Source organism: Amphiura filiformis, chromosome 16 (assembly GCF_039555335.1).
Source record: "Amphiura filiformis chromosome 16, Afil_fr2py, whole genome shotgun sequence".
Taxonomy (NCBI): Eukaryota; Metazoa; Echinodermata; class Ophiuroidea; order Amphilepidida; family Amphiuridae; genus Amphiura; species Amphiura filiformis.
The window spans coordinates 12,461,598-12,485,836 of NC_092643.1; the positions used below are offsets into that span (position 1 = coordinate 12,461,598).

The 24,239-nt window shown below is 39.4% G+C and overlaps 3 protein-coding genes across 6 annotated transcripts in view; 1 reads left to right on the forward strand and 2 right to left on the reverse strand.

The window, feature by feature from the left end:
• Positions 1–4,788: 4,788 nt before the first annotated feature.
• LOC140135583 (uncharacterized) lies at positions 4,789–8,606 on the reverse strand. The gene is made up of 3 exons (XM_072157122.1): positions 8,412–8,606; positions 6,449–6,515; positions 4,789–5,310 (listed from the first exon to the last, which is right to left on the reverse strand). The coding sequence occupies exons 1-3, from the start codon at positions 8,481–8,483 to the stop codon at positions 5,222–5,224; spliced, it is 228 nt and encodes a 75-aa protein (XP_072013223.1). The 5' UTR covers positions 8,484–8,606; the 3' UTR covers positions 4,789–5,221.
• A 177-nt stretch (positions 8,607–8,783) lies between these two features.
• LOC140135584 (F-box only protein 15-like) overlaps positions 8,784–24,239 on the forward strand; it is a 46,390-nt gene continuing 30,934 nt past the window's right edge. For 2 of the 4 annotated variants that reach the window (XR_011856545.1, XM_072157123.1), the window contains exon 1: positions 8,784–8,891. The gene's annotated coding sequence lies outside the window, so the exon portion shown is untranslated. The remainder of the gene's footprint in view (positions 8,892–24,239) is intronic. The other 2 variants (XM_072157125.1, XM_072157124.1) reach the window with 2 other exon arrangements.
• LOC140172433 (uncharacterized) lies at positions 11,327–11,995 on the reverse strand. Its single transcript, XM_072195581.1, has one exon. It carries the CDS (start codon positions 11,993–11,995, stop codon positions 11,327–11,329), a length of 669 nt encoding a protein of 222 aa, XP_072051682.1.

Sequence of the window (24,239 nt, forward strand, 5' to 3'; positions counted from 1 at the left end):
GAAGAAAAACTTGTTTTAATTTAATAATTATTGTCCTGGTTCCTGAAAATAGACATTAGTGTTTTTTCTTGTCTTGTAATTAAATTATAAAACAGCATTTTTATGTTACAAATCACACAGATAATAACATCTATACTATATCACAAAATACCAAACATAATTAGTTTTACTTCACACTTGGCCCCATCATGGCATATAAATGTACCTTGCTATTATGGGTAACATATTGGCTATTCCACATGAAATCCACACACCCCCTATGGAAGGCATGACCTTAATCTCCCACACAGGGAATGTGAATTTCAAATAGGGTTACCTGAATGGGTGACTCCATTTGACATATATACACTCCTTGTGTGGGAGATAAAGGTCATGCCTTCATGGGGCTTATGGATATCAACTGGAATAGCCAATAATTCCACCATTGTACTTCATGTTGCACAGGAAATAATTATGTTTCAGAACACAATCATGTGTTGTAAGATCTTTATAATAAACTTGCGGACCGCTTTCTTGCTATTGTAAATAAATTATTAATTTAAAATTCCTGTATCCAGATGCCATTTTGTGCAAATGATGAGCATTATAAGGCACATTCATATAAAGTGTTATTTTAATATCACATGATTATTGCAGCTTTATACAGTATGAGATGAATGGTTCCTGGAGGGGCACTCACATATGTGACCATCCACCACGAAGTGGTAGTAAAGTCGGCTCTAGATCATTTTCTGTTTATTGCAGATTTTGAAAGAATGCACTTACAGCTTTACAATGACACATCAACCAGCTTCATCAGGCATCTAGAAGTGAAGTTATGGTTCATCAAAGGTCAAATTCCTAATATATTTTACATAGAAATCCAATACTGTTTTGATTGTATCTCAAAATGGAAAATGCCGACTTTACGACCAGTTTGTGGTGGATGGGCACATATAAAGATGGTATGAGCGGCAGTCAAGGGTCCTTTTCAGTTTCTCAGGCAGTTCCAAAGATCCACATTTGGCGATCATGTTCCAGTTCTTTAGCTTTTCTTTCACTTTCCCAAAATTCAGCTCTGTAACTCAAATTTTGAAAAATGTGGAAGTTTTTAACTCCATAGCATATAATTTTGCCCACTTTTAGTTCACTGGACCAAATAAAACTTTTGAAATTTCTGTTCGGAAGCCTTATTTGTCTGAAAATCAGTTCTCAGTTCCCAACGTTTGGCGCTCCACTACACACCAAACAAAAATGAAAGCTGAGTGCCCCTGGGGAATGATCTCATGGTATGTATGTTATGTGAGGTCTGCGTCTAAAGTCACTACATGACTTGTATCTTGACAAAACCATATACTGACCAGTATTCACAAAACAGGCATAAAGTTAATCTTGGGGCCAGTTCCATAAAGACTTACAATCAAGCATTATTAATCACTGAATTAAAAGAAAGAAGATCAAATGTTAGTCTTTGTGAAATTGTCCCTGGACTGAAATGTGTGCTACGTGAATAACTCTCATTAATCGCTGCGCTCCCAAGCCTCCATTTCAACTCAAGATTAATGTTAGTTCCCTTTGCGGATACAGGCCATTACATGCATGTACTACCAATGCAATTACACACTTTTGAATTTCACCCGCAGGTGAAAAATATTTACACATAGACATAATTTTCAAACAACTTGCTCAAGAAAAATGTTGTAGTAAAGTTAACACATACAGCATCATCATTTGTCGGTTACCTTACCAATTTGTTATTCATTTGATGATATACTTCATTATTATGTTTTCAGGGTTATTAGGAGTTAAGAAAACCTAATAATGATACTATTGATAGCTTATTTAGCATGATACCATAACATATCGGATTAAGTCATACAAATATCGAACTCGCTGTTGGCTTGTCCGATATTTTTATGACTCATCCGATATGTTATGGTATCATGCTCAGCCATCCAATATTATATCATACTTGGTAACAAAAAGGTTTGACATACTATTTATATACACCATTTGCATAATCATGCCTGACAGTATTATCTGATAGTAGACTGAATCAAAAAGTTTCAACAGGAATATTATAAGAATTCTCCATACTATATTCACTCCAGATGCCCACCCATTCCATATGAGTGAGAGGGGTGTCCAGCTTTTTCAAGCTCAGACATTTTGTGATTTAAAACCTCAACATCCCCCTGACTAAAGTGAAACAGGTAGACAAATCAAGTAAAGAGATAAAAATGTTATTTTAAATGGGCTCTGACCTTGTAAATTACAATTATTATCAGCATTCTGTTCTAAGTCAAATAATTTGCATAACGTTGATGATTATAGCCACAGTGGTATTTAGATTTTCAAAGCATTATAACAATTAGGCATTCAGGCAAACTGGTTGGTCCAAAGATAATACAAGTATAGCTGTATTCTTACTCTAATTGAACATGCATGTATTGAGTCTTCATAGCAAGAAAGCACAATTGCAATAGCTGCTGGGTGTTATATTTGACATGTTGAGCACTTGATAAAAACACAAGTTACAAATGGCAGCTATTGCAACATAGTACATTCTTGCCATGATCCCTCAATATCTATTATCTAGACCAGCAATATCAACTATGCAGAGTATCAAAAGTAAATTTTGATGGCTATACATGAAGGTACTATTGAGTATTAACACTTTCCTGTTCTGATGTACTTCGAATTCAGCTAGTGTTTCTCTACAACTTAGCAAAATCAGTCACAAATGTGTATCAACATGCAGCTGTAGAAATCCGAATGCCTGAGGTGCTCTTTGCGGTTTTTGTTACATTGCATCAATAGTATTCTTTCTTTATGTACAAAGTTCTGTAAATTGTTCCTATAAATCAAGACAAAAATGATGAAGGGCAGTCCATTTTGGTAAATCCTAGCTCCTTTTATTGGCTATTCCAGTTGAAGTCCAAACATCTCCTGCAGAAGATATGGCCTTAATCATCCATACAGGGGGTGCTGATTTCAAATGGTGTCACCCATTCAGCTAACTCCATTTGAAATTCACACTCCCTGTGTGGAAGATTAAGGTCATGCCTGCCATAGAGAGTGTATGGATTTTAAATAGAATAGCCCAACAAACCAAAACTTAGGTAGTTAACACCACTGTGTGATACTGTATATCAGGTAGCTCGTTCACGTAGCGGTTCCGTTGTCCCATTGGCCTACTACATATACGTAGATTGCATGGCGATCGGAGTGTTATCGTCAGAGCACCTCGGACTATATATCAGGCAACACAGATGCACAGTCAGTTTTCAGGAACATGTACAGTGGCATTAGACATCTGGCAATGCACAATGACTTGATGACATATAGTTACAGTGTAATTTGAAAATGATTTTGGGAAATGGTCAATCGGTTACCAAGGTAATGGTTAGCTACACATCATTTTTACTTCACAAAAATATTCTACTGTTGTTGATAGTTACCACCACCTACTATTATGGTTAAACACTGCAACAAAGTGAGAGAAACAGTTACAAAAAGACAGGAGAGATCTTTGCTTTAAGCTTGTGCAAGAGATTTTGCAGTCAATTTAAAACCTAAACTGACCTTTTCTGAATGAGATGACCAAGATGAACATGTACCTTCAAACCAAACAGGGACCTCGCCCCAGAGCCCTCATCCTAGGTATGAAGGTACTTCATAAAAGATTAAACATAACTTCTGTAACACACATGATTGGAGTCACTATATTTGGCAGATTTGATACTGCTTGAAACACTTCAGACACAAACAGGAGAAAATGCACACAAATTGACATTGCGCATAATTAAGTTGACAGAAACATTTTCAGAAATATACAAAAGGACTATACTTTGTTTGGCTTGTAATTGGGCAAAATTCTTCAATTTTGTTACTGCATGCGTCAGAAAAGTCCCAACTTACGCTTGCGTAAATGTATATAAGTGCGCAGTGCGCACCAGTCATGCATTACGCAGCTTGCATATCCTTGGCAGTTGTACACACCATTCCAATGTAATGATTCTATATCAATCCACAAAGTTTAGGAGTCTTTAATTATAAGCCAAACAAAGCATAACACACAAAGTGTATCACTTAATCATATCACAAACCCTACCCCTGTAAAAAAATCCAATTTTTGTGCCAATTAACAGCTTACTGGTTGGGACTAAAACATCCCAAAAGCAGTCTTGCGTTAAAAGTTTAATACGTTTGACAATATTTGAGCTTCACCTTTATAAGTGAAAACACTTATGATCATAATGCAAGCATACCATTTCATTTTCTGCGGGGCTGTCACCCACATATCTGATCAAAATAACCTTTCATAGACAAAGTGATTATTTTTCATTCAGTCTTTTCCAAACTTATTCTACAAGGCTAAAAAATCTGTGCAAATAATAGACAGTTCATACCATGAAAATGTATGTCAAAATCAACTGATCGTGGATGTGTGTTGTTTTTCTTTTTCTTCACACACATTATTTGCACAGATTCTGCATATTTGTAGAACAGTATTTCTCTCTTATTTTGATCAAATATAGACCGACATGCATCACACTTAAACACGTGTAGAGGCACCACCTTTGTCATCTCATTATTTCATGTGATATCTTACATGACCCAGATATTACCACTTTGTTACCACGACGACTGCTATGGTGTGTCATCAAAAATATAAGCCAGAGTATTACATTATGGCATATTCAAATAACAAATTCTTATAAACGTTCAACATTTCTACAAAAGAAATGCCCTATGCCAGCTGCAGCGTCTTATTTACTGCTTTTTCTGCTGAAATTATATCAGAAATAGGTCAAAATCATTGAAGTATTCAACTTTCAAGGTATCTGATAAAACATAAAACTTATATACCAAAGAGTTACTAGTCCTACCCACATTGTCCTGAGGAACTTAATTGACCTTGAAGTTGACCTTGAGTAGTATTAATGTTAAGAATTCAATGCCCATATCTGAACTGGCTTCACCAGACTCTCAACCCAAAGCGAAACACTGTCTTTAGAAAAGTGCAAGTTCATCTAAACTGCTCTCATTATAATGCAGAGAGACTTTAGCCAGATCACAATGATATAAAAACTGATGACGTGATGAAAATTTATTTTAGGAGGGTGAGAGTAACGAGAAACTTTCCTTTCACAAAGACAGTGTCTGAAACATGTTAATTTTTCTTTCAGAGATGGTGTATTTATTGATAATAAAGTTGAGGCTACAGTCATCAAAATTGTTATTTTTCTGGGTCATCTACTCCAGCTTGCATCATTAAATCAGCTATATTCTTCTCTAGATCATCTATCCTGGTTCCCATTTCATCTAGTGGAGAAGCGAGTTAAGGAAAAATACAAGAAAAATATCCGGACACGATATGGTAGGTATGTCAAAATTCAGGGCCCAATGATTTTGGCAATTGCATTTAAAGTCCTTGGTGACTGGTGAGATTCAAGTAGGGGTTTATAGAATTTGCAGACAATTGTTTGTATCTGAGGCAAAGCCAAGGGCATCAACAATGATCATGCTCTTAAAAATGAACCCCATTCACATACATACTAAACCGTTCTGTGATGGTATTTCATCTAACTAAAAACAAAAATATAACATGTACAAATATGTAATCATAACATTCATATTTAAATCTGTCTGTTTTTTCTTTTGTACTGTAGCCAGACATTAACGCTCTTGCATGAATATCAAATAATTTTAGTATGCGTGGATATTCATATACGTAGTGGTAGTTAATTTAAGGGTACTACACCCTGGCCAATTTGTGCCTATTTTTGCATTTTCTCAAAAATTATAGCGCATTGGTGACAAGTAAGATATGTATATTATAGGGCAAGGACTACAACTACTGCACTGCAAATTCAGCAACTCAAGGCAAGTAGTTATGGATTTATTGATCAAATATTGGTTTTCCCTCATTTTTGACTGTAACTCCACAACTGTTGTCTGTGATGAAATAAAATTTTCAGTGCAGTAGTTGTAGTCCTTGCCCCTATAATATACATATCTTACTTGTCATCAATGCACTATAATTTTTGAGAAAAATGCAAAAATAGGCACAAAATTGGGCAGGGGTGTAGTACCCCCTTAACACCAACACTAAACTATTTTTTAGCTAAATCAACTTGGTACTGTTGCATCTTCAGCAGATGGTTATGCTTTGATGATGTCTTGTTTACAATATTTAGTCCTTTCTGATGACGTCATGTCCACTGGGCATTAGCAGGTTAGCCCAATAGGTTATTCCAATTGTAAACAAGATATTATCACAGCATCACCATCTGCTGAAGATGCTTGCTAGTTGATCCAGCGAAAACGTACTAGGCCAGTGAAAAATAGTGTAGTGTTGAAGTTAAACTCTTTAATTAAATTACAGTTTATTTTTCACCTACTTGTTCTAACCAATCTGTTGCCTACATTTTTTACCAAACATTTACTGAAATCAAAAGGATATTTCTTCCTATAATTCTGTCTGACATTGTCTGGAAATTGTCCTGCATTTGTTGTAGAAGCTGTTGTACCTGTAACACGCAAAAGAGAAAGATGCATTTGGTGAGACAAAATTACTTAATTTGGTACTTTTCACAACACATGTTTACTACATAACTTCAAGTTCATTAATGTTAAACAAACAATAGCAGATCAAACTTGTACTGTATTCGTTCCATTAACCGTCCATGCCCCTACTTGTATAGCGCCCACCCAGTGACTTCACAACAAGCAAGATGTTAGTTTGTATATAACTGCCCATGTATATCTGAATCATGATCATGACACACTGATGATGATGGATGAATATTTTGGGCCTTTTTTACATATTGTTGGCCTAAAATTCTGGAACAAATACAGTAATTATATGAATTCAAAAATAGCATTATAAGGTATTTAAAATCTAATTAATACCTCTCATAATCTCATAATTTCTTGTCTTTGCCGACTCTGTATACAATTCACCATAATGTATTATCACACAAACACTGCTAATTATTTGTTTGCTTTAATTTGTATTTTTATAACTTAAGATGGGTTCTTTGTATGTTTTTATGTTCTTGTGTATAATTAATGTTTTGATTATTTAATGTACAATTATAATTATATGTTATAAGGTGGTACATCGTTTTCAGGCCTCTTGGCCTTGTGATGTACCTGCCTTCATCAATACTTGTTAATGTGCAATAATTTAATTTACCTCTGTTGTTACATTGTATGCTTTATGAGATTGATGAAAAATAAAGATTGATTGATTGATTGATTGAATTACAAATTGAACTGTTTTCCCAAATTTATTTGTAAAATATTTTATCCGCACATGTATATATTCTAGCAAAGATTCATGTAGTGTAAGTAGATTTGTGTGAGTTTATTTTTACATGAAAATAGAATTATAACTGACAATATGTGTAGGCCTACATGGGGTCACAGGTTTTTGCTGCAAGTGGAAAAAACACGCTTTTAACTACAGTTTTTACCGCTTGGCAAAAACAGTTTTTGCTGGTAAAAACTATAAAAAGTGATAAATACATGTAGTTCACTTTTTTCATCTCAAAAACAAGTTATTTAGTTACAAAAATTACTTCCGGAGTGCAACAAGGCCAAATTTTGTGAATTATAAGTACGGTAACATATTTATTAGAAATTATTTAGGCACATGGTTTTCGTTGATCTCTAGTGCATTTAACTGAAATGTGATGTATCAAATTTAAGGAGAGCACTAGAGAGCCTTAAATGGGTTTTGTGATCATTTATTGATCAGTCAGTAACTTCCCAGTAAAGTACCAGAATTAAAGTCAAGTACTTTTCCACCCAATTGGGTGATTTGCATTCTAAATTTGGGTAAATCAACCCAATATATTATACGGTATCTATTGGCAGCAGTGATTGGCCTAATTGAGCGCTTTTTTGGAAGCTTAAAAATTGGGCTACTTACTTGAGAATCCTTTACCGCGGCCTGGCGAGTCAATGCGCCACGCCTTGGCGCTGAAAAGTTTTGGCAACACTGAAATTAAGTACAGTGTCAATATGGAGCAGTTTTGTTATATAGCCAAAATAACAAATTCTCGATCATGAGAGGATGTACCTTCTGCGTCAGCGTACTTTTCATAGAATAACTAACACGATCGCGCGACCTCGACCTGTATGACCGAACGATGACCTTGCCTAGCAACGACCGTGTGATTGGTCATTTCTCAATTTAGTGAAAAGCTGTGTTTGCGCCGTAAGCGCCGGTATTTGCGTAGTACGCTCGACGCAAATAACTGTGCGTACCCAAGTTGGCTCTCATGATAGAGAATAAATTATTTTGGCTATAGTGAATGATCATGAATTGGTATGTTTGATTGTTTGCTCCCTTGCAATACATGCAATGCCAATGCAATGATGCATGCAATTTCATGATTTTAGGGCCTCTTGTTACTTACGAATTGTGTCATATCCTGGACATTTTTAGGATCAGCGGGAACATTTGCCGAATCTGCTTTAATATCTGCCATCGTCTTCCACTCGGTTTTATTTACGATAGCCTAAAATTGTCTTAAACAGTAAAAAACGTCAACGTATTTTACAAAACTGTGTCAACAAAGATGAAAGTCAGGAAGCGCTATTTAACCTCTGACCCCAATTTATCCTCGCACCAAAACGTACATTTTTTGGAAAAAAAAAATATAATTTTGATAATTTATTCCTAATTATTGAAAGACAAAAATATATTGTTCTTTGAAAATTATTTATTTAAATATTTATGTAGAAATAGAGAATTTATTATTATTAAAAATGTTCATTATTAAAAGTAACTTTCATCCTCGCCGCTGCTTGGACATTTTTGATTGTTTGTACCGGGAAAAGTTGTCATGGCCAAATAAATGTTGGTAAATTTCATAAAGTTCAACTCGACGTGTTAGGTAAAATGCGTCGACGTACATATAAACAAATGAGGGTGTATATTTGCTTTTGAATTGTACATTAGACGTCAGATTGTATAGAAAATGTCATCTTGTTATGAGGCCGAAATTCCATTCAGAGAGAAATTAAGAAGGCAAAGGCAAACTACTTTAAAAGTATTAAAACTTGAGGAAAATATGGGAGAACCCAAAAAACTTTGGATGCACCTGAAAAATCTGGGTTATAGTTCTAAATCTAAATCCAAAGGGAAAATTGTTTTAAATGTTGATGGGGAATTACAATCAGATACCCTTTCTGTCTGTAATCATGTTAACAGTTTCTTCACTACTGTGGCTGATGCTTTGACAAACAAATTACCGCAAGTGAGTAACGATTTTGGGGTGGGGTCTGATTCTTTTGAGAGGTTTTACTTGAGTAATGATGTGTCCAGCTCTGAGTTTGATCTTAGGTGTGTTGATGAAGATTATATTTTTGATGAGCTATCCAGCCTTGACATTCACAAAGCTGTTGGCCTGGATGATATTGCACGAAATTTTTGAGAGATGGTGCAGAACAACTTTCTCCTCTAATTACTCACATAGTGAACCTCTCCATTGAATCCAGTACTGTTCCCCAGGATCTAAAAATTGCCAAGGTTATCCCACTTTTCAAAAAAGAACAGCCGCTTGGAAGTTGGTAACTATAGGCCTGTCAGTTTGTTGAGTACAGTTTCAAAAGTTTTAGAAAAGTGTATCTATGTTCAATTGGAGCAATATTTAAGCTCTAAAAACTTAATTTACCAGTTTCAATCAGGCTTCCGCCCTGGCTACTCTACAGAAACTTGTCTGATCTTTTTAACAGATTACATTAGGTCTCAACTTGACAAGGGTAATTATGTTGGCATGCTTCTTTTGGACGTGCAAAAAGCTTTTGACAGCGTCAATCACAACATTCTTTGTTACAAGCTTGAGGCCATGGGCATCAAATCCGATTGGTTTAAATCATATCTTTCTAATAGGCAGCAACTTGTCAGTGTTGACGGCATTCAATCTAATCTTATGCAGCTCTCCTGTGGAGTTCCACAGGGGAGCCTGCTTGGTCCGCTGCTTTATCTTTGCTATAGCAACGACATGGCTATGTCGGTAAAAAACAAGCTGCTCCTGTATGCCGACGATAGTGTTATTATATCTTCAGACACAAACCCGGATGTGATTGCCCATGATCTTAGCTTAGATTTGAAATCCTGTAACAACTGGCTCATCAACAACAAATTATCCTTGCATGTTGGTAAAACCGAACTGATTTTATTTGGCTCACGTAGAAAGCTTAAAAAAGCATCCAACTTTCACATTTCATACAATGATCATACCATTCAACCAGCTCCCTGCATAAAATATCTTGGGGTGTCACTTGACCAACATCTCTCTGGAGAAGTTATGGTCGATTCTCTCATTAAGAAAGCTACTGGCGGCTCAAATTTTTATACAGACATTCTCAATTTTTCAACCAAAAGCTTACAAAAAATCTCTGCTCTGCATTACTGCAGTGTCATCTTGATTATTGTTGCACCTCATGGTATACTGGTTTGTCCAAAATTTATCAGCACAAACTTCAAGTTATTCAAAACAAGATGGTTCGTTTTATTTTGAACCTAGCTCCCAGAGATCATGTTGGTCAGGTAGAATTTGACTTAGTTAAACTTCTAGATATCCAAAACAGGGCTAGGCAGCTGAGACTCAACCACATGTATAATATTTTCCATTCACAGGGCCCTTCTTATCTTACCCAGTTTTTTACCAAAATTTCTGATATTCATTCTCATGCCACTAGGTCAAGCTCTTGGAATTTTCATGTCCCAAGAGTTGGTTCAAATACCAAAAAATCTTTTTTTACCATGCAACTCTTGATTGGAATAACCTACCTTCGCATATCAAATCCATTCTGGACAAATGTACTTATAAACATGCTATGAAAAAATACCTGGCTAGAGTTGCTATGACCCATGAGTCTGCTGAATTTGTGTAGCTTACTCCTTTAGGTCCCCGCCTTTGTTTTATCTTATTGTTTCACACGCTCCCAGGCATCTTTTTGTTCTTTTGTGGGACCCCATTGGAATTAAGTCTACACAGGAAGCTAGACTTTATGGGTCATCCTGGCAATTCGGCATTTTGGTGTCTTTTTGGTGTGCAGCTTTTCAATGTGTTAAATTTTTGTATGTTTCATTGTACTATTTTATGTCGCTTTTGCCAAATAAATATGAATGAATGAATGAATGAAGGCTCGTGCAACCAGTGTTCAAAATTCGGAAGCCTTGCTACTGCTTTTCACGGGGCACGTTTCTGCAGTGGATCTGGATCTGGATCTGGATTAGTTCAACTTCAACTTCAACTCTGGTATTGGCAGGACCCAGAACGTCTGGGTATGACAGCCAAGCTTGTGCGGGGATTAAGCGTGGTTACTGAGCCTGTAGGTGTGCTTTGAATGCTTGGTTACTTGGAGCTTGGATTATGTTTTCTTTGAGGTTATTCCACTGGGGTATTGTTCGTGGGAAGAAAGAATACTTGTGACTTTGGAGTCTGGTCTGATGTTGGATAAAACTTCTGGAGTTGCAGCGGCGAGAAGGTCGGGTAACTGGCGTTAGGTAACGGTCACTGGGGATGTCCACCTCATCGTTGATGATCTTATACAACAGGGTCAGCCGTGCAGATCTTCTGCGGTCCTCCAGCGACTGCCACCCAAGGTCTTTCAAGAGAGTTGTTACCGTCCCCTTGGTGCGTTCATAGTTTGACTTGACAAAGCGAGCAGCACTTCTCTGGATCTTCTCCACTTTCGCTTTGTTGTTCTTCTGGTGAGGATCCCAGATCACGGAGCCGTACTCAACGTGGGGTCTAACAAGGCTGAGGTAGGCTGTCTCCTTCAACTTCTCTGGACAGTTTCCAAGGTTTCGACGAACCACACCGAGCATTCTGCTTGCTTTGGATGTTGCAGAGCCAATCTGAGTATTCCATCCTAGATCATCCTGAAGATGGATTCCCAAGTATGGATGTGACTTCACGACGGCGAGTGTCTGGTTGCTCAGCTTGTAGTCATGGTGTACTTGACTTCTAGCGTTGGATACATGCATCACATAACACTTGCTTGGATTAAATTGCATCTGCCAGTCGTGTTGCCACTTGGTAAGATGGTCTAGGTCAGCTTGGAGAGCTTCAGCATCGGTTGGTGAAGAAGTGGTTCGGTATACAAGGGCATCATCTGCAAATAGACGCGTGCTGTTGATGTTAACACCTCTGGTAAGTCGTTGATGTAGAGAAGAAAAAGGAGCGGTCCAAGGACCGTTCCTTGTGGAACTCCAGAGTCGACGGAAACTGCAGATGAAGTTCTACCTTCTAGCACTACTCTCTGGGATCGGTCTTGAAGAAAGGATGATATCCAGGACAGCAGCTGATTGTTTATGCCGTAGTACTTGAGTTTGGAGAGGAGGCGGAGATGAGGCACGGTGTCAAATGCCTTTGTGAAGTCGAGTATGATGACATCCACGCTCTTTCTCTGGTCCAAGGCACTGCTGAGATCATGATGTGTGATTAGCAGCTGTGTATCACATGAACGCCGTTTCAAATCCATGTTGCTGGTCAGATAAGATACGATGGTGGTCAAGATGATTCATGATTTGGCTGTGGATGGCATGTTCCATGGTTTTACAGGAAATACTAAATCAACGACACAGGTCTGTAGTTTTTAGCGTCCGCTCTATCTCCCTTCTTGAAGATTGGTGTAATGTTGGCTGATTTCCAATCTTGCGGTAAAACTCCTGATTGAAGAGATTGGTTGTATATGAATGTCAACACTGGTGCAAGTTGAGGAGCAAGCGTCTTCAAAATACGACTGGGAATTCCATCTGGCCCAGCGGCTTTTGAAGGATTGAGCTCGGAGAGCAACTTCTCCACTCCTGGTACCGTGATCTTGAAGTTTGGCATAGGAGGAAAAGGGCTAGGACCTTTCTCGGGTATGCAGGTGGTATCCTCTGTTGTAAATACCGATTTGAAATACTGAGTTCAAAATTTCACATTTCCCTGTTGTATCTGACGTCAATTGTCCGTTGTGGCGAAGAGTTGACATTCCACTGCTGTTATCTCTCTTTATGCCTCGTTTGACGTGGCGCCAGAAAATCTTCGGATTCTCTTCCATTTTTGGTCCAAGGATGTTGCTAATGTATTGGTTGTAACAGCTCCTCATTTTAGTTTTGACTAACTTCTGGAGATGGATGTACTTCTCCCACACGCGCTGCTGTTAGATTCTTTGCTTTTCTTGTGCCACGGTTTTTCTGCCGTATGTGCTTCAATTCCCTTGTCATCCACGGAAGATCACTACTAGCTCTGATGGTCTTCATGGGAATGTGATCCTTAGCCATCTTCATTACACAGTCTCTAAACTGGATCCAGTTGTCTTCAACAGAGTTCCGTTCAGGGTCTGAGTTGAGGAAGGATGAGCAGAACTCATGAGCATCATTTATTAGTTCTTCTGTGTTCATCTTTCTGTACAGGAAGATCTTTCGTGGTGGTGTCTTTGAACGTTGAGGCTGGATGTCAACTGCTATCAGGATTGTGTCATGTTTGCATGCACCGAGGCCTGGCATATGAAAGATATCTTGTACTGTTGTTGGATTTGTAGTCAAAAATAAGTCAATAAGGCTTTCAGCATCTTCTGTGCGGTGCGTGGGCTGCGTAACCATCTGAGTCAAGTTATTACTGGTGGTGATTTCCAGTAACTGGTGGCAGAGTGCACTCTTATTGGCATACTTCATGACAGTGGTCGTACTCCAATCAATATCCCCCACGTTGAAATCACCGCCTAGCCACACATTCGGAGATTTAACACTTCCATGGAGACTGGCGAGGGACTTGTCAAGTTGCTCTAAGCTGCTTGAACCATCATCCGGTGGTCGGTAGAAACATTCCAAGAACACTGATTTGGTACCCTTCATCTGGAGTTGAGCCCACACTATTTCGCAATCTGCATCCAAATCAGGACGGTGCGTAAGTATGAGGTCATTTCGGTAAGCTATGAAAACTCCACCATGTCCTCTTCCAGAAGTACGGTCCTTACGGATGACCCCATAATTTTCAGGGAAAATTTCACCATCAAGAATATTCGGAGTCAACCAGGATTCAGTTCCCATGATGATATCAGGATCTGAGGATTCAATAAGGTTCTCCAGTTCCCTTGTCTTATTCTTGATGCTTTGACAGTTCACAACAATCACCTTGAGTTTCTTGCCTATGATGTTCTTTCTGTGTTTTGAGGAGGATGTAGTACACGTTGACTTCAACGAAGAAGTACGTCTCTTGGCGCCGTTAGGGTTAACAACCTTTGGAGAGGAAGTAGCTGACGGGGCTCCCATCCACAGCTCAGTTTCATCAATGGTGGTGTTAGACAAAGGTTCAAAAGAGTTGGAATGCGTAAAGTCAAAGAACCCGCCTAAGATGCTGAGACTGAAGTTGGGCGTGCCACATGCACAACAAATCCATGAAGCTTCAGTTTTATTTAAGCTAATATATTCATCTGTAGTCATTAACATACAATCCTTGTGATACCACTTACAGCATGTATCGCATCTAATAGCCTGCTGTCCCCACTTGCATGCAAGCTTGCATACTTGGCATGGATACTTCAAAGGGCGTGGCCCAGGGTTAGTTTCAAGGTCGCCAGCTTGAAGAAGCAGAAAAGTACACAAGAAATGCAGCAACACATTTTTATCAGATCTTACTACGTCAATGTTACACTTATGGGAGTTGTAAAGTAACACCTGGAAGTGATTGGCACTATCTATTACCGATGTCATGGAACTGTTTATCTTGAAGTTGTTTCCAGGGTAAATATCATCATCTTGCACAATGTAACTTTCATTTACTAATTTTGCATACGAGTTCACTGTAGTATATAGTAGAATACCAACAGCATACAATATAAAAACTGCTTTGACATCCATTATGAAGAAAGGAAGAATGGTTGGATCTCACCTGGATTACCGCTGCTCCCCAGTGACCATACCCGAGACCAGTTACCCAACAGGTGTGAGTTTACTCCATGTCTGAGGCGCCATCTTCCCGGTGCAAAATTCAACAGGCTTGGTTGTGGGCCAAAGTAGTTGAAAAGTTAAGGCACAAAAAGCATTCAAGGATGGCTCAAAATTGAAACAAAAACCACTTTAAGTACGTCTATGATGGTATAGCTTCACTTTAGGTGGTAGTAAGAAGCATAAAATTATCCACAAAGCTGAAAAACGTGGATAAATTGGGACAAGAAAATACGACGACGTGAACCCCGCACAAGCACTCGTCTATTAAGGACTGCCCAACGCCCCTGGGAAGGGGTCACGCGAGCAGGGTGGTGCTAATCTGCAGATGCTTTGGTTGCTTATTTCTTGCTTTCTTTATCTTTGATGTGCTGTTTGACTGATGATTTAAACTTGTCCTTGTCTTCTATGTCTGTGATTTGGTATGGTAGGTTATTCCAGTCCTTAATTGTGCGGTTCATGAATGAGTATTTTAAACAGTTTTTTGATGCTGGTAGTTGTGTGAATCGACTATGTCGTGAGGCGCGTTGGACGGGGCGCAGGATATTATGCATTGGAATGGCGAGGTGACCCATCAGAGCTTGCTGGAAGACTGAAATTCTTGTTGTCTTCCTCCGATCTTCAAGAGGCTCCCACTCAAGCTCTTCTTTCATTGATGTCACGCTGCTGTACCGTTCGTAATCTGCCATTACAAATCTTGCTGCCCGGTTCTGCACTCCTTCGAGCTTTTGTATGAGTTCCTGTGTATGTGGGTCCCACACGGATCCACAATACTCCATACCTGGACGGATGAGAGATTTGTATGCTAGGTTTTTTTTGTCTAGAACATGAATACAGGTTCCTCTTAATAAATCCCAGAGTTCTATTTGCCTTTGCTGCTGTATTATTAATGTGTGAGTTCCAAGTTAGCTTTGAGTTTAATGTTACCCCCAGGTATGGGTACTGCTAACTTCTGCTAATAATGATGTATTGTTTAAGGTGTATTTGTACTCTAATTGCTTTCTTGCATGTGTAATTTTGAGGACAAAGCATTTTTGGCATTAAATTTCATTTGCCATTTAGACTGCCAGGAAGAGTGTTCAGATCTTTTTGTAACATATCGGCATCCTCAGATCCGCTAATTTTTCTGTAAACAACGCAGTCATCTGCGAATAATTTCACAGAAGATGTTAAGTTCTGGGGCAAATCATTAATAAAAATGAGGAAGTCCAGTGGACCAGTAACTGTGCCCTGTGGGACACTAGATTTAACGTCTACCCAATCCGAGCACTGACCGTCCACAACAACGCGTTGTTTCCGTTGTGTTAAAAATGCCTTGGTCCATTCGAGTGTTTTTCCCGAATACCATAATTATCCAACTTCAGTAGCAAGCGTTGAGTGCGGCACCTTATCGAACGCCTTTTCAAATCCATGATTATAATATCCACTTGTTGTTTTTGATCAAGGTGGGTAGCTATTTCTTGTATTGTGTTAATTAACTGAGTCTCGCAAGATTGCGAAAACCATGTTGATTTAACAAGATACCATGTCTATCCAGATGTTTCATGATGTTAGATTTTAGGATATGTTCAAAAACCTTGCTGCTAACTGAAGTTAGATTTACAGATCTATAATTTGCTGGGTTTGTCTTGTCCCTTTTTTAAAAATTGGAGAAATGTTTGAAATCAGCCAGTCACTGGGAACAATACCACTATCATAAGAAAGCTGGCAAATGATTTTTAAAGCCAAACCAATTTCTTTTGCGGTTAATTTCAGATATTTAGCGGAAATTCCGTCTGGGCCTGTTGCTTTGTTCTGATTCAGTTCTTCAAGCAACTTGATCACTCCTTCTTCGTTGATCTCAAAATCCGGCATAGAAGGGATTTCACTATCAGGCATTTCAGGCATATTTTTCAAATCCTCCTGATCATGAGTGAATTGGGACATGAATTGACTGTTTAGAATATCAGCTTTTTGTTTACTTTCAGAAACCAAGTTCCCCGATGATGGTTCTCTCAGGGCAGAAATTCCTGTATTATCATTGTTTAATGATTTGATAAAACTATAAAGCTGTTTTGTAGACTCCAAACATGTATCGTGAATGTGTTTTCTGTAAGCTCTTCTTGTTTCTTTTTTGACAAACTTTCTTAATTCATAATACTTGTTCTAGATCCTGTGTGTTTCTCTTAACTGCTGTATTGTACGCTCTCTGCTTTCGTCTCTGATATCGCTTGATTTTTTGCGATATCCAAGGGGTTGTGTTGTTTTTCCTTACTATTTTTGAAGGAACATGTTGTTCAATTGATGTTTGCACCTTAACCTTGAACTCACACCATAGGTCGTCTGCATCCATCACTGTAAGATTTTTACGCTCAAATTCCTCACTAATCTTCAGTGCATCTGCCTTCAAACCTTCGGTGTTAGCTCTGTGGTACATAAACACCTTCCTAGGGTGCGGTTTTGATTTTTTAACACAAATATCTATAACGACTGATGGAATGCCGTCGTGATCGCTCATCCCAGGGACGGTTGTTGCCTTGACAACCAAAGTAGGATTTGAGGTGAAGAAAAGGTCTAAGGTTTTTTCTTCCTTGTTGGTCTATCAATGAGCTGGTCCAAGCCAAAGTCATTGGCCAGATTTATCATCTCTTTACACAGAGCAATTTTTTTTTTTTTTTTTTTGACGGTCTGGGTTGGCCAATGAATGTCACCCAAGTTCACGTCGCCCCCTATCCAAACATGGCCAAATTGGTTTTTATTGATCTTATCAATGGATTCTCTAAATTTACTCAAGTACGCCAAATCTGAGTCTGGAGGCCTGTAAAAAGCCCCGATGATGATTGGTTTGGCACCAACAACTTCAATTTGAGCCCAAAGAACCTCGCAATCAGTGTCTAAATCAGCTCTATGCACACCGATTATATCATTTTTAATAGCAATTAACACGCCACCATAAAATTTCTGGTTTTTCTGATTTGGTTCCCTGTCTTTTCTAATAACCGTGTAGTTTGATGGAAAAACCTCACTACTTTGGGTGTTGGGACCCAACCAAGTTTCGGTACCGATAACAACATCCGGGTCATGTGTTTCCAGGCACACCGTCAGCTCGGCTACCTTATCTCGTATGCTTTGGAAATTTATGACCAGTGTTTTTATCGGGCGGTTATTTCTTTTACTAGCTTGTTTTCTTTTGTTGGACTTTTCTTTAGTTCCAGTTTTATTGTCTTTGTTCACCTGTATGCGTTCTTTAGTGGTGTTTTTGTTTTGGGGAGAGGATGTTGCAATTGGTGATCTAATACAGAAATCTTCATCTGTTTTATTTGTTGTATCCAGTGACTCCAGCGTGCTGTAACTATTGGCAAGTTCAATAGCCCCTGATTCAAATAAGCTACTGGAAAAGTTTGGCATGTTACAATGCCAACAAATCCAAGTTATCTTGCTGTTCTCAGCAAACACTTCAAAGTTTGTAGTATTCATACCCAAACACTCCACATGATACCACCCGTCACAGTGGTCACAGCATATCGCACGTTCCCCCCACAAACACGCTTTGTGACACATAGGGCAGGGAAATTGGGAATCGGAAGCATTTTCACTGGAACCCATAGTTACATCAACACTGGGCGTCGGCCCTGGATTAGGATGGCAATCATGTGCCTGCACTATTACCAGCATACATATATACAATAAAGCAGATTTGTTCGGTTTATTTGAACCATTATATACCTGTATGAATGAATTTTTTGCTTCATTAAGGCAATGAGTAGGCACATATTTGAACATGAACTCTGAGATTAAACCTGTCATGTCTGTACAATCTCTCTTGTATGCGTATCTTATACCGTTTCCATTGTTTACACTTCCCGCTCGCTCGTCATGTGACCATGGCGTCGCCGGACGAACCATCATCCAGGTGATGATAAATAGAGATAGTGTACTCACAGGTACGGAAGCCATAACCACAAAAATGCAGAACAAAATGAATCAGAAGCAAGATGAGGGGTCACCCCACACAATCTGCCGCTACCCTACGCCCGTCCGATGCTAATGTCTACTCCATAATATCCATAGCGCCCGACACGTACGCCATCTTGCACGAAGTGTATCTGTATCTGTCGTCGTCAGCAACCTTGACTAAAAGAGCATGACTTGGATGGACGTGCAGGTTAAATTGAAAATTTTTAGTTGCATAATTCTTTGTTGACTTGGATCTTGAAGGCGACAATGGTAGATGGAAAAAATGTATCCCCATAGCGTCTGGTTTTGTAACGGATCTGGCGGAACTTTTTGTTGTGCCCCCTGGTTTCTCTGGTTTGGTGAACAAGGTGACTTCCAAGTGAAATGTCGACAAGCCCATGCCGGATCTTGTAAAGCATGGATACTTTCTTGATCTTTCGTCGGGTCTCTAATGGTTGCCACTCTAGTTCAGCCAAGATTTTTGTAACAGTACCCTCCTCTCTGCTGTAGTTATTTTTACAGAACCGTGCTGCTTGCCGTTGAACTCTATTAAGCTGGTTGTTGTTTGATTGGATTGGAGTGTCCCACACACTAGCTGCGTACTCCAGCAATGGTCTGATGAGGGTGGAATATGCCGTAGATTTGACATGGACGTTACATCCCCACAAGTTGCGGCGAACTAAGCCTAGCACTCTTTGTGCTTTCTTACATACTTCCCGGACATGATCATTCCAGGTTAAGGTGTTATTGAAATATACCCCCAGGTAGCGGTGAGAATCGACAGATTGTAGCTGCTCACCACAGAAACTGTAAATATGCTTAGGTGGATTTCTGGTACCTATTGTCATTGTGACATATTTGCTGGGGTTAAATGACATGAGCCAGTCATTTAGTCATTTCTCTAGTTTTACAAGATCTTCTTGGAGTGACTGAGAGACTTCATCAGCAGTTGTGGCAGTGTATAACAGACAATCGTCTGCAAACAGGCGAACTTGCGATGAAATGTTGGCAGCTAAATCGTTAATGTAGAACAAAAATGCGATCGGACCAAGTACCGTCCCTTGTGGCACACCTGAAAGAACTGGAGCCAACTTGGAGCATTTTCCTTCAACCATCACCCGTTGAGTTCTCTCACTGAGGAAATTTTCAATCCAATTGGCAATCTGTCCAGACATTCCATAGTGACAAAGTTTGTGAATGAGTCTTCTATGGGGCACCTTGTCGAATGCTTTTGTGAAGTCTAATATCGACATGTCCACCAACTTGCCATTCTCAAGATGTTTACTAATATCATTTACAGTCAAAATAAGCTGAGTTTCTGTTGACCTGCGTGCTCTAAAACCATGTTGGTTATTACTGAGGATAGCATTTGCTTCAGCATACTTCATGATGTGGCTTGAAATGATGTGTTCTAAGATCTTGCTGACAACAACAGTTGATGATACAGGGCGGTAGTTTGCAGCCTCTCCTCTCTTGCCTTTTTTAAAGACTGGGGTGACATTAGCTTGCTTCCACAATGCAGGGACTCTACCAGTGTTGACAGATACTTGAAAGATGTCAGTTACGTACGGCGCAATATCCACAGACATCAACTTCAAGAACCAGGGGGTATCTCGTCAGGTCCTTGCGCTTTTGCACCATTCAGTTCTTTCAGCTGTTTCAGAACTCCCTCATTGGAAATGATCAGCGGAGAGATAGGTTCATAAGGACAATCACCTAGATCGGGTAACGGGTCTGTGTTCTCGGTTGTAAAAACGCTGGCAAATTGTTGGTTCAAGATTTCCGCTTTAGCAATACTGTCTGTGATCAATTCGCCATTATGATGTAAATCAGCAACACCATTGTCTTCCTTACGCAAGTTCTTAATGTAGCTCCAAAAAGCTTTTGGGTTGTCTTGAATGGCAGTTTCTAAATTGTCTTTGTTGTAATGCAATCTTGCAGAACGCAGGTTTCGTTGCACTTGTTTTCTGTATTTGTTGTAATGGTCCCAATCACTCCTCCTGCCAGAGGCTTTGGCGATGTTATATAACCTTTGCTTCTTTTAGCACTGGCGTTTGAGAGCTTTATTGAACCAAGGGAGATTGTAACGAGAGGACGTCATCTTGTGCGGCACATACTTGTCCATGAGTTGGCAGATCTCCTCGTGGAACCAAGTCCACTTAGCCTCTGCAGAACTTTCAGCAGTTTGTCTCTTATACTCAGAAAAAGAGTCTCTCAGGGAGCTTGAAATAGCATCAACATCTGCTTTGTCTCGGAGAAATACCCTTCTCTTGACTTTCCTCTTTCGAGTAGGCGTCACGTTCACCTCTACCACAACTATGTCATGATCAGCTATTCCGTCCACAACAGAAGTCTTGTAAATTGAAGGACTATTATTTGAAAAAACCAAGTCTAAGATATTTTTCGTATCCCCCTGGGTACGAGTTGGTTCAGTGACGGTCTGATTAATACCATGATCTTCAGCCAATTTCACCAATTTTTCTGCAGCCTGCGTACTATAACCACCTCTGGGAGTGATGGCATGGTTATCCCAATTAATGATGGGTAAATTAAAGTCTCCATTCACCATGATATGATGCGTATTGGTTTTATTTCCAAGTCTGGCAATTGACGATGCAAGTTCATCAACTCGATAACCTTGATCATCTTCCTTTGTGCGATAAAAAGTACTGACGACGAGAGGCTTCTGCCCTTTCACTTGGATTTCGGACCAAATAACTTCGCAGTCTGATGAATCTTGCAGCTGCATAGCCACCAGCTCTTTTTTGACAGCATGTAGTACTCCGCCACCTGTGGTATTTGTCACACGGTCTTTCCTGAACACAACATATGAATCCGGGAAAATTTCACTGCTACTCACATCGCTGTTAAGCCATGTCTCGGTTCCACAGATTATGTCGGGTTCATGAAGGTCAATGAGTGAAGCCACGTCCGCAGCCTTCCCTTTCACATCCTGGAAGTTGACCAAAATTACTTTGAGTTTATTTTTTACACAGTTCTGTTTCTTTGTTTGGTTACTATTATGTCCATTATTGGTTGGTGGAGTTTCACTTGGGGCAGAAACATGAATACTTTCATTGTCCACTTCATTGTCACTTTCTAAGTCAGGATAAGTCAAGTTTTCCTTTATTTGACAGGGTGAGCATGACCACTGGTCATTTGAAGATGTAAAATTCAGATATGTGATGTCGCTCATATCAATACAATGTGCATGAAACCAGAGATCACACTTGTCACATTGGATGCCCTTGTGGTTGTTGAGGACTGGGTTTGTACAGTCTGCGCAAGGTGCACTACAATTTATGCAGTACCATATATCACCATTCTTTTTAAGTTTGTTATAAACACTGTCCTTTACATCAGCACACTTAATATGCAGCCACGCCCCACAATCCTGACAATGCAATTTACGAGCATTAACACGGAAAATCTGGTTGCAGCTTTCACAAAAGTTACTCACACCATCTGTGGGCCCTGGGTTAATTTCTCGTCACCACTCAGAATAATGCAGTAATAAGCAGCTGGCATGTGAATGTACTTATTGGATCTTGCACTAGTTACACTGGGGCGTGTCTTTCACATGGCCTAAGGCAAAGTTCTTTAAGTTCAATTGTTCTGTCTTCCAAACAGGACTCTTAAAATAGTTCACACTAAATGAACCATGGTCAGGAGCTTGTTGATGAATACACATTTGCAATCTACATGATACGTAATGGGTTCCTTCTCTAATCTGGAAAAGTTCCGATATGCTAATGTTGACAATATTTTCAAAGCCTAAAAACCTTACCGGAATACTGGTCGAGTTGGCAGGAAGGTACTTTGAAGTTGGAAAATACAAAACCCTGTTTGCTATATGTGATGTAGCAAACACCAATAACGCCCAGTGGAAGGTTGCAGGTAGCTCGAGATACTCTAGCTAAAATACAGGTTTACATTTACTATCTTACATTATCTTGCTGTATTTCAGCTAGAGCTCCAAACGACAAGCTTCCGGGGTTTTTGGAGAACAATACTGTTACGTAAGATGAACAAGAAACCCGCCTCGGAGCCCGCCCTACTCATTATTTCATTGTACTTATTGCAATCTGCCTCCACACATTACGTAATCAACACAAAGCTTTTGTGAGGATTAGTGAGTGGATAAGAAATTGACAGCGGAGGATACGAAGGACAGGCCGATTGCTAGTTGTCAATCATGAATTGCCGCAACGTTTTAATATTTTACTGCATGGCATTCCGCAAGCACCAAGACAAATTATGCCGTATTTTTCCCAAGATCATCTCATATGAAGTAAGCTGAATGCGATCTGTACTTTTGTAACATTCCGATCGCTTTTGATCACCTATTATCGGCGAATTTGCTTGAAAACACGTGAGTTCATGTTGTGTAAACATAATTAGCATAGACACAAATGAAATTACGATGCAATACAATGCAATTTGAATGCGCAGCAGATCTATAGAAATAACGTTGCCCGCTTTATGCAGAATTAGACCCTGTCTGGTTGCAGGCAGAGATTTCCCTGAAGAAAACATGTTGTTAAACATCCATGAATGCAAATAATATTTTCCCGGGCAAAGATGGCCGCGGGCGGCAGGTAGCAGAATTCAGCAGGCTGGATGACAAAGCACTGAAGATGGCTGCCGTGCAGTGCCACAGATCTGAATTCAATCAAGCACGGTTGCGTACCCCTATTAAAACCAATGGTATAGGAAAAAATATGGTGACTTTTCAACAATTTGCCCCATGCAACTTATACTTTAGTTTCGTTTCCTGTCATGCCTGTCGACATATTCTCTCGGTCGAGGTTGTTCCTGTTCTAAATTGAAACTCCAGGGCTAAAGTATTATTCAGATTTCCTTTTACAAATTAACCATTGCGTATACGTGCGCGACGTCAAGCGTGTGCATTGGACCATGTGCAAAATAATACGCTGGACGGCTAGCAGTACGCTTAATTTGTAAAAGGAAATCTGAATAATACTTTATGTATCTGTATCTGTATCTGTCTGGTCACGTACAATCACCATCTCTGGTTGTCACATACGTTGGGGGGGTCATGTGCAAAGTCGCGGTTAAATATTAAAGTGGGCCTTTGAAGTCAGCGTCTTGATGTTGATGGTTTCTAGATTGGTCTTGAAGGTTTTGACGTCGGGTGCGGTGCGTAGGTTCTGGTCGAGTTGGTTCCATTTGCGAATAGTCTTTGGATATAGCAAGTGCCTATAACAGTCTTTGTTTGTGGTGATAATGTTGTAAGATAAGGCCCCCGATTGCCTGGTCCTGGGTTGACTGGATGAATTTGTATCTCGAAGATGACATTTGATGTTACTTGGTATATACCCGTGAGTTTCTTTGTAGA

Excerpts from the sequence above, each read along its gene's own strand:
- LOC140135583 (XM_072157122.1), bottom strand. The coding sequence starts at position 8,483 with ATGGCAGATATTAAAGCAGATTCGGCAAATGTTCCCGCTGATCCTAAA. Across the intron at positions 6,516-8,411 it reads TCCAGGATATGACACAATTC|GTACAACAGCTTCTACAACA; the intron begins GTAAGTAACAAG and ends TGCGTGTTACAG. Across the intron at positions 5,311-6,448 it reads AGACAGAATTATAGGAAGAA|TAGATGAAATGGGAACCAGG; the intron begins ATATCCTTTTGA and ends TCGCTTCTCCAC.
- LOC140172433 (XM_072195581.1), bottom strand. The coding sequence starts at position 11,995 with ATGCATGTATCCAACGCTAGAAGTCAAGTACACCATGACTACAAGCTG.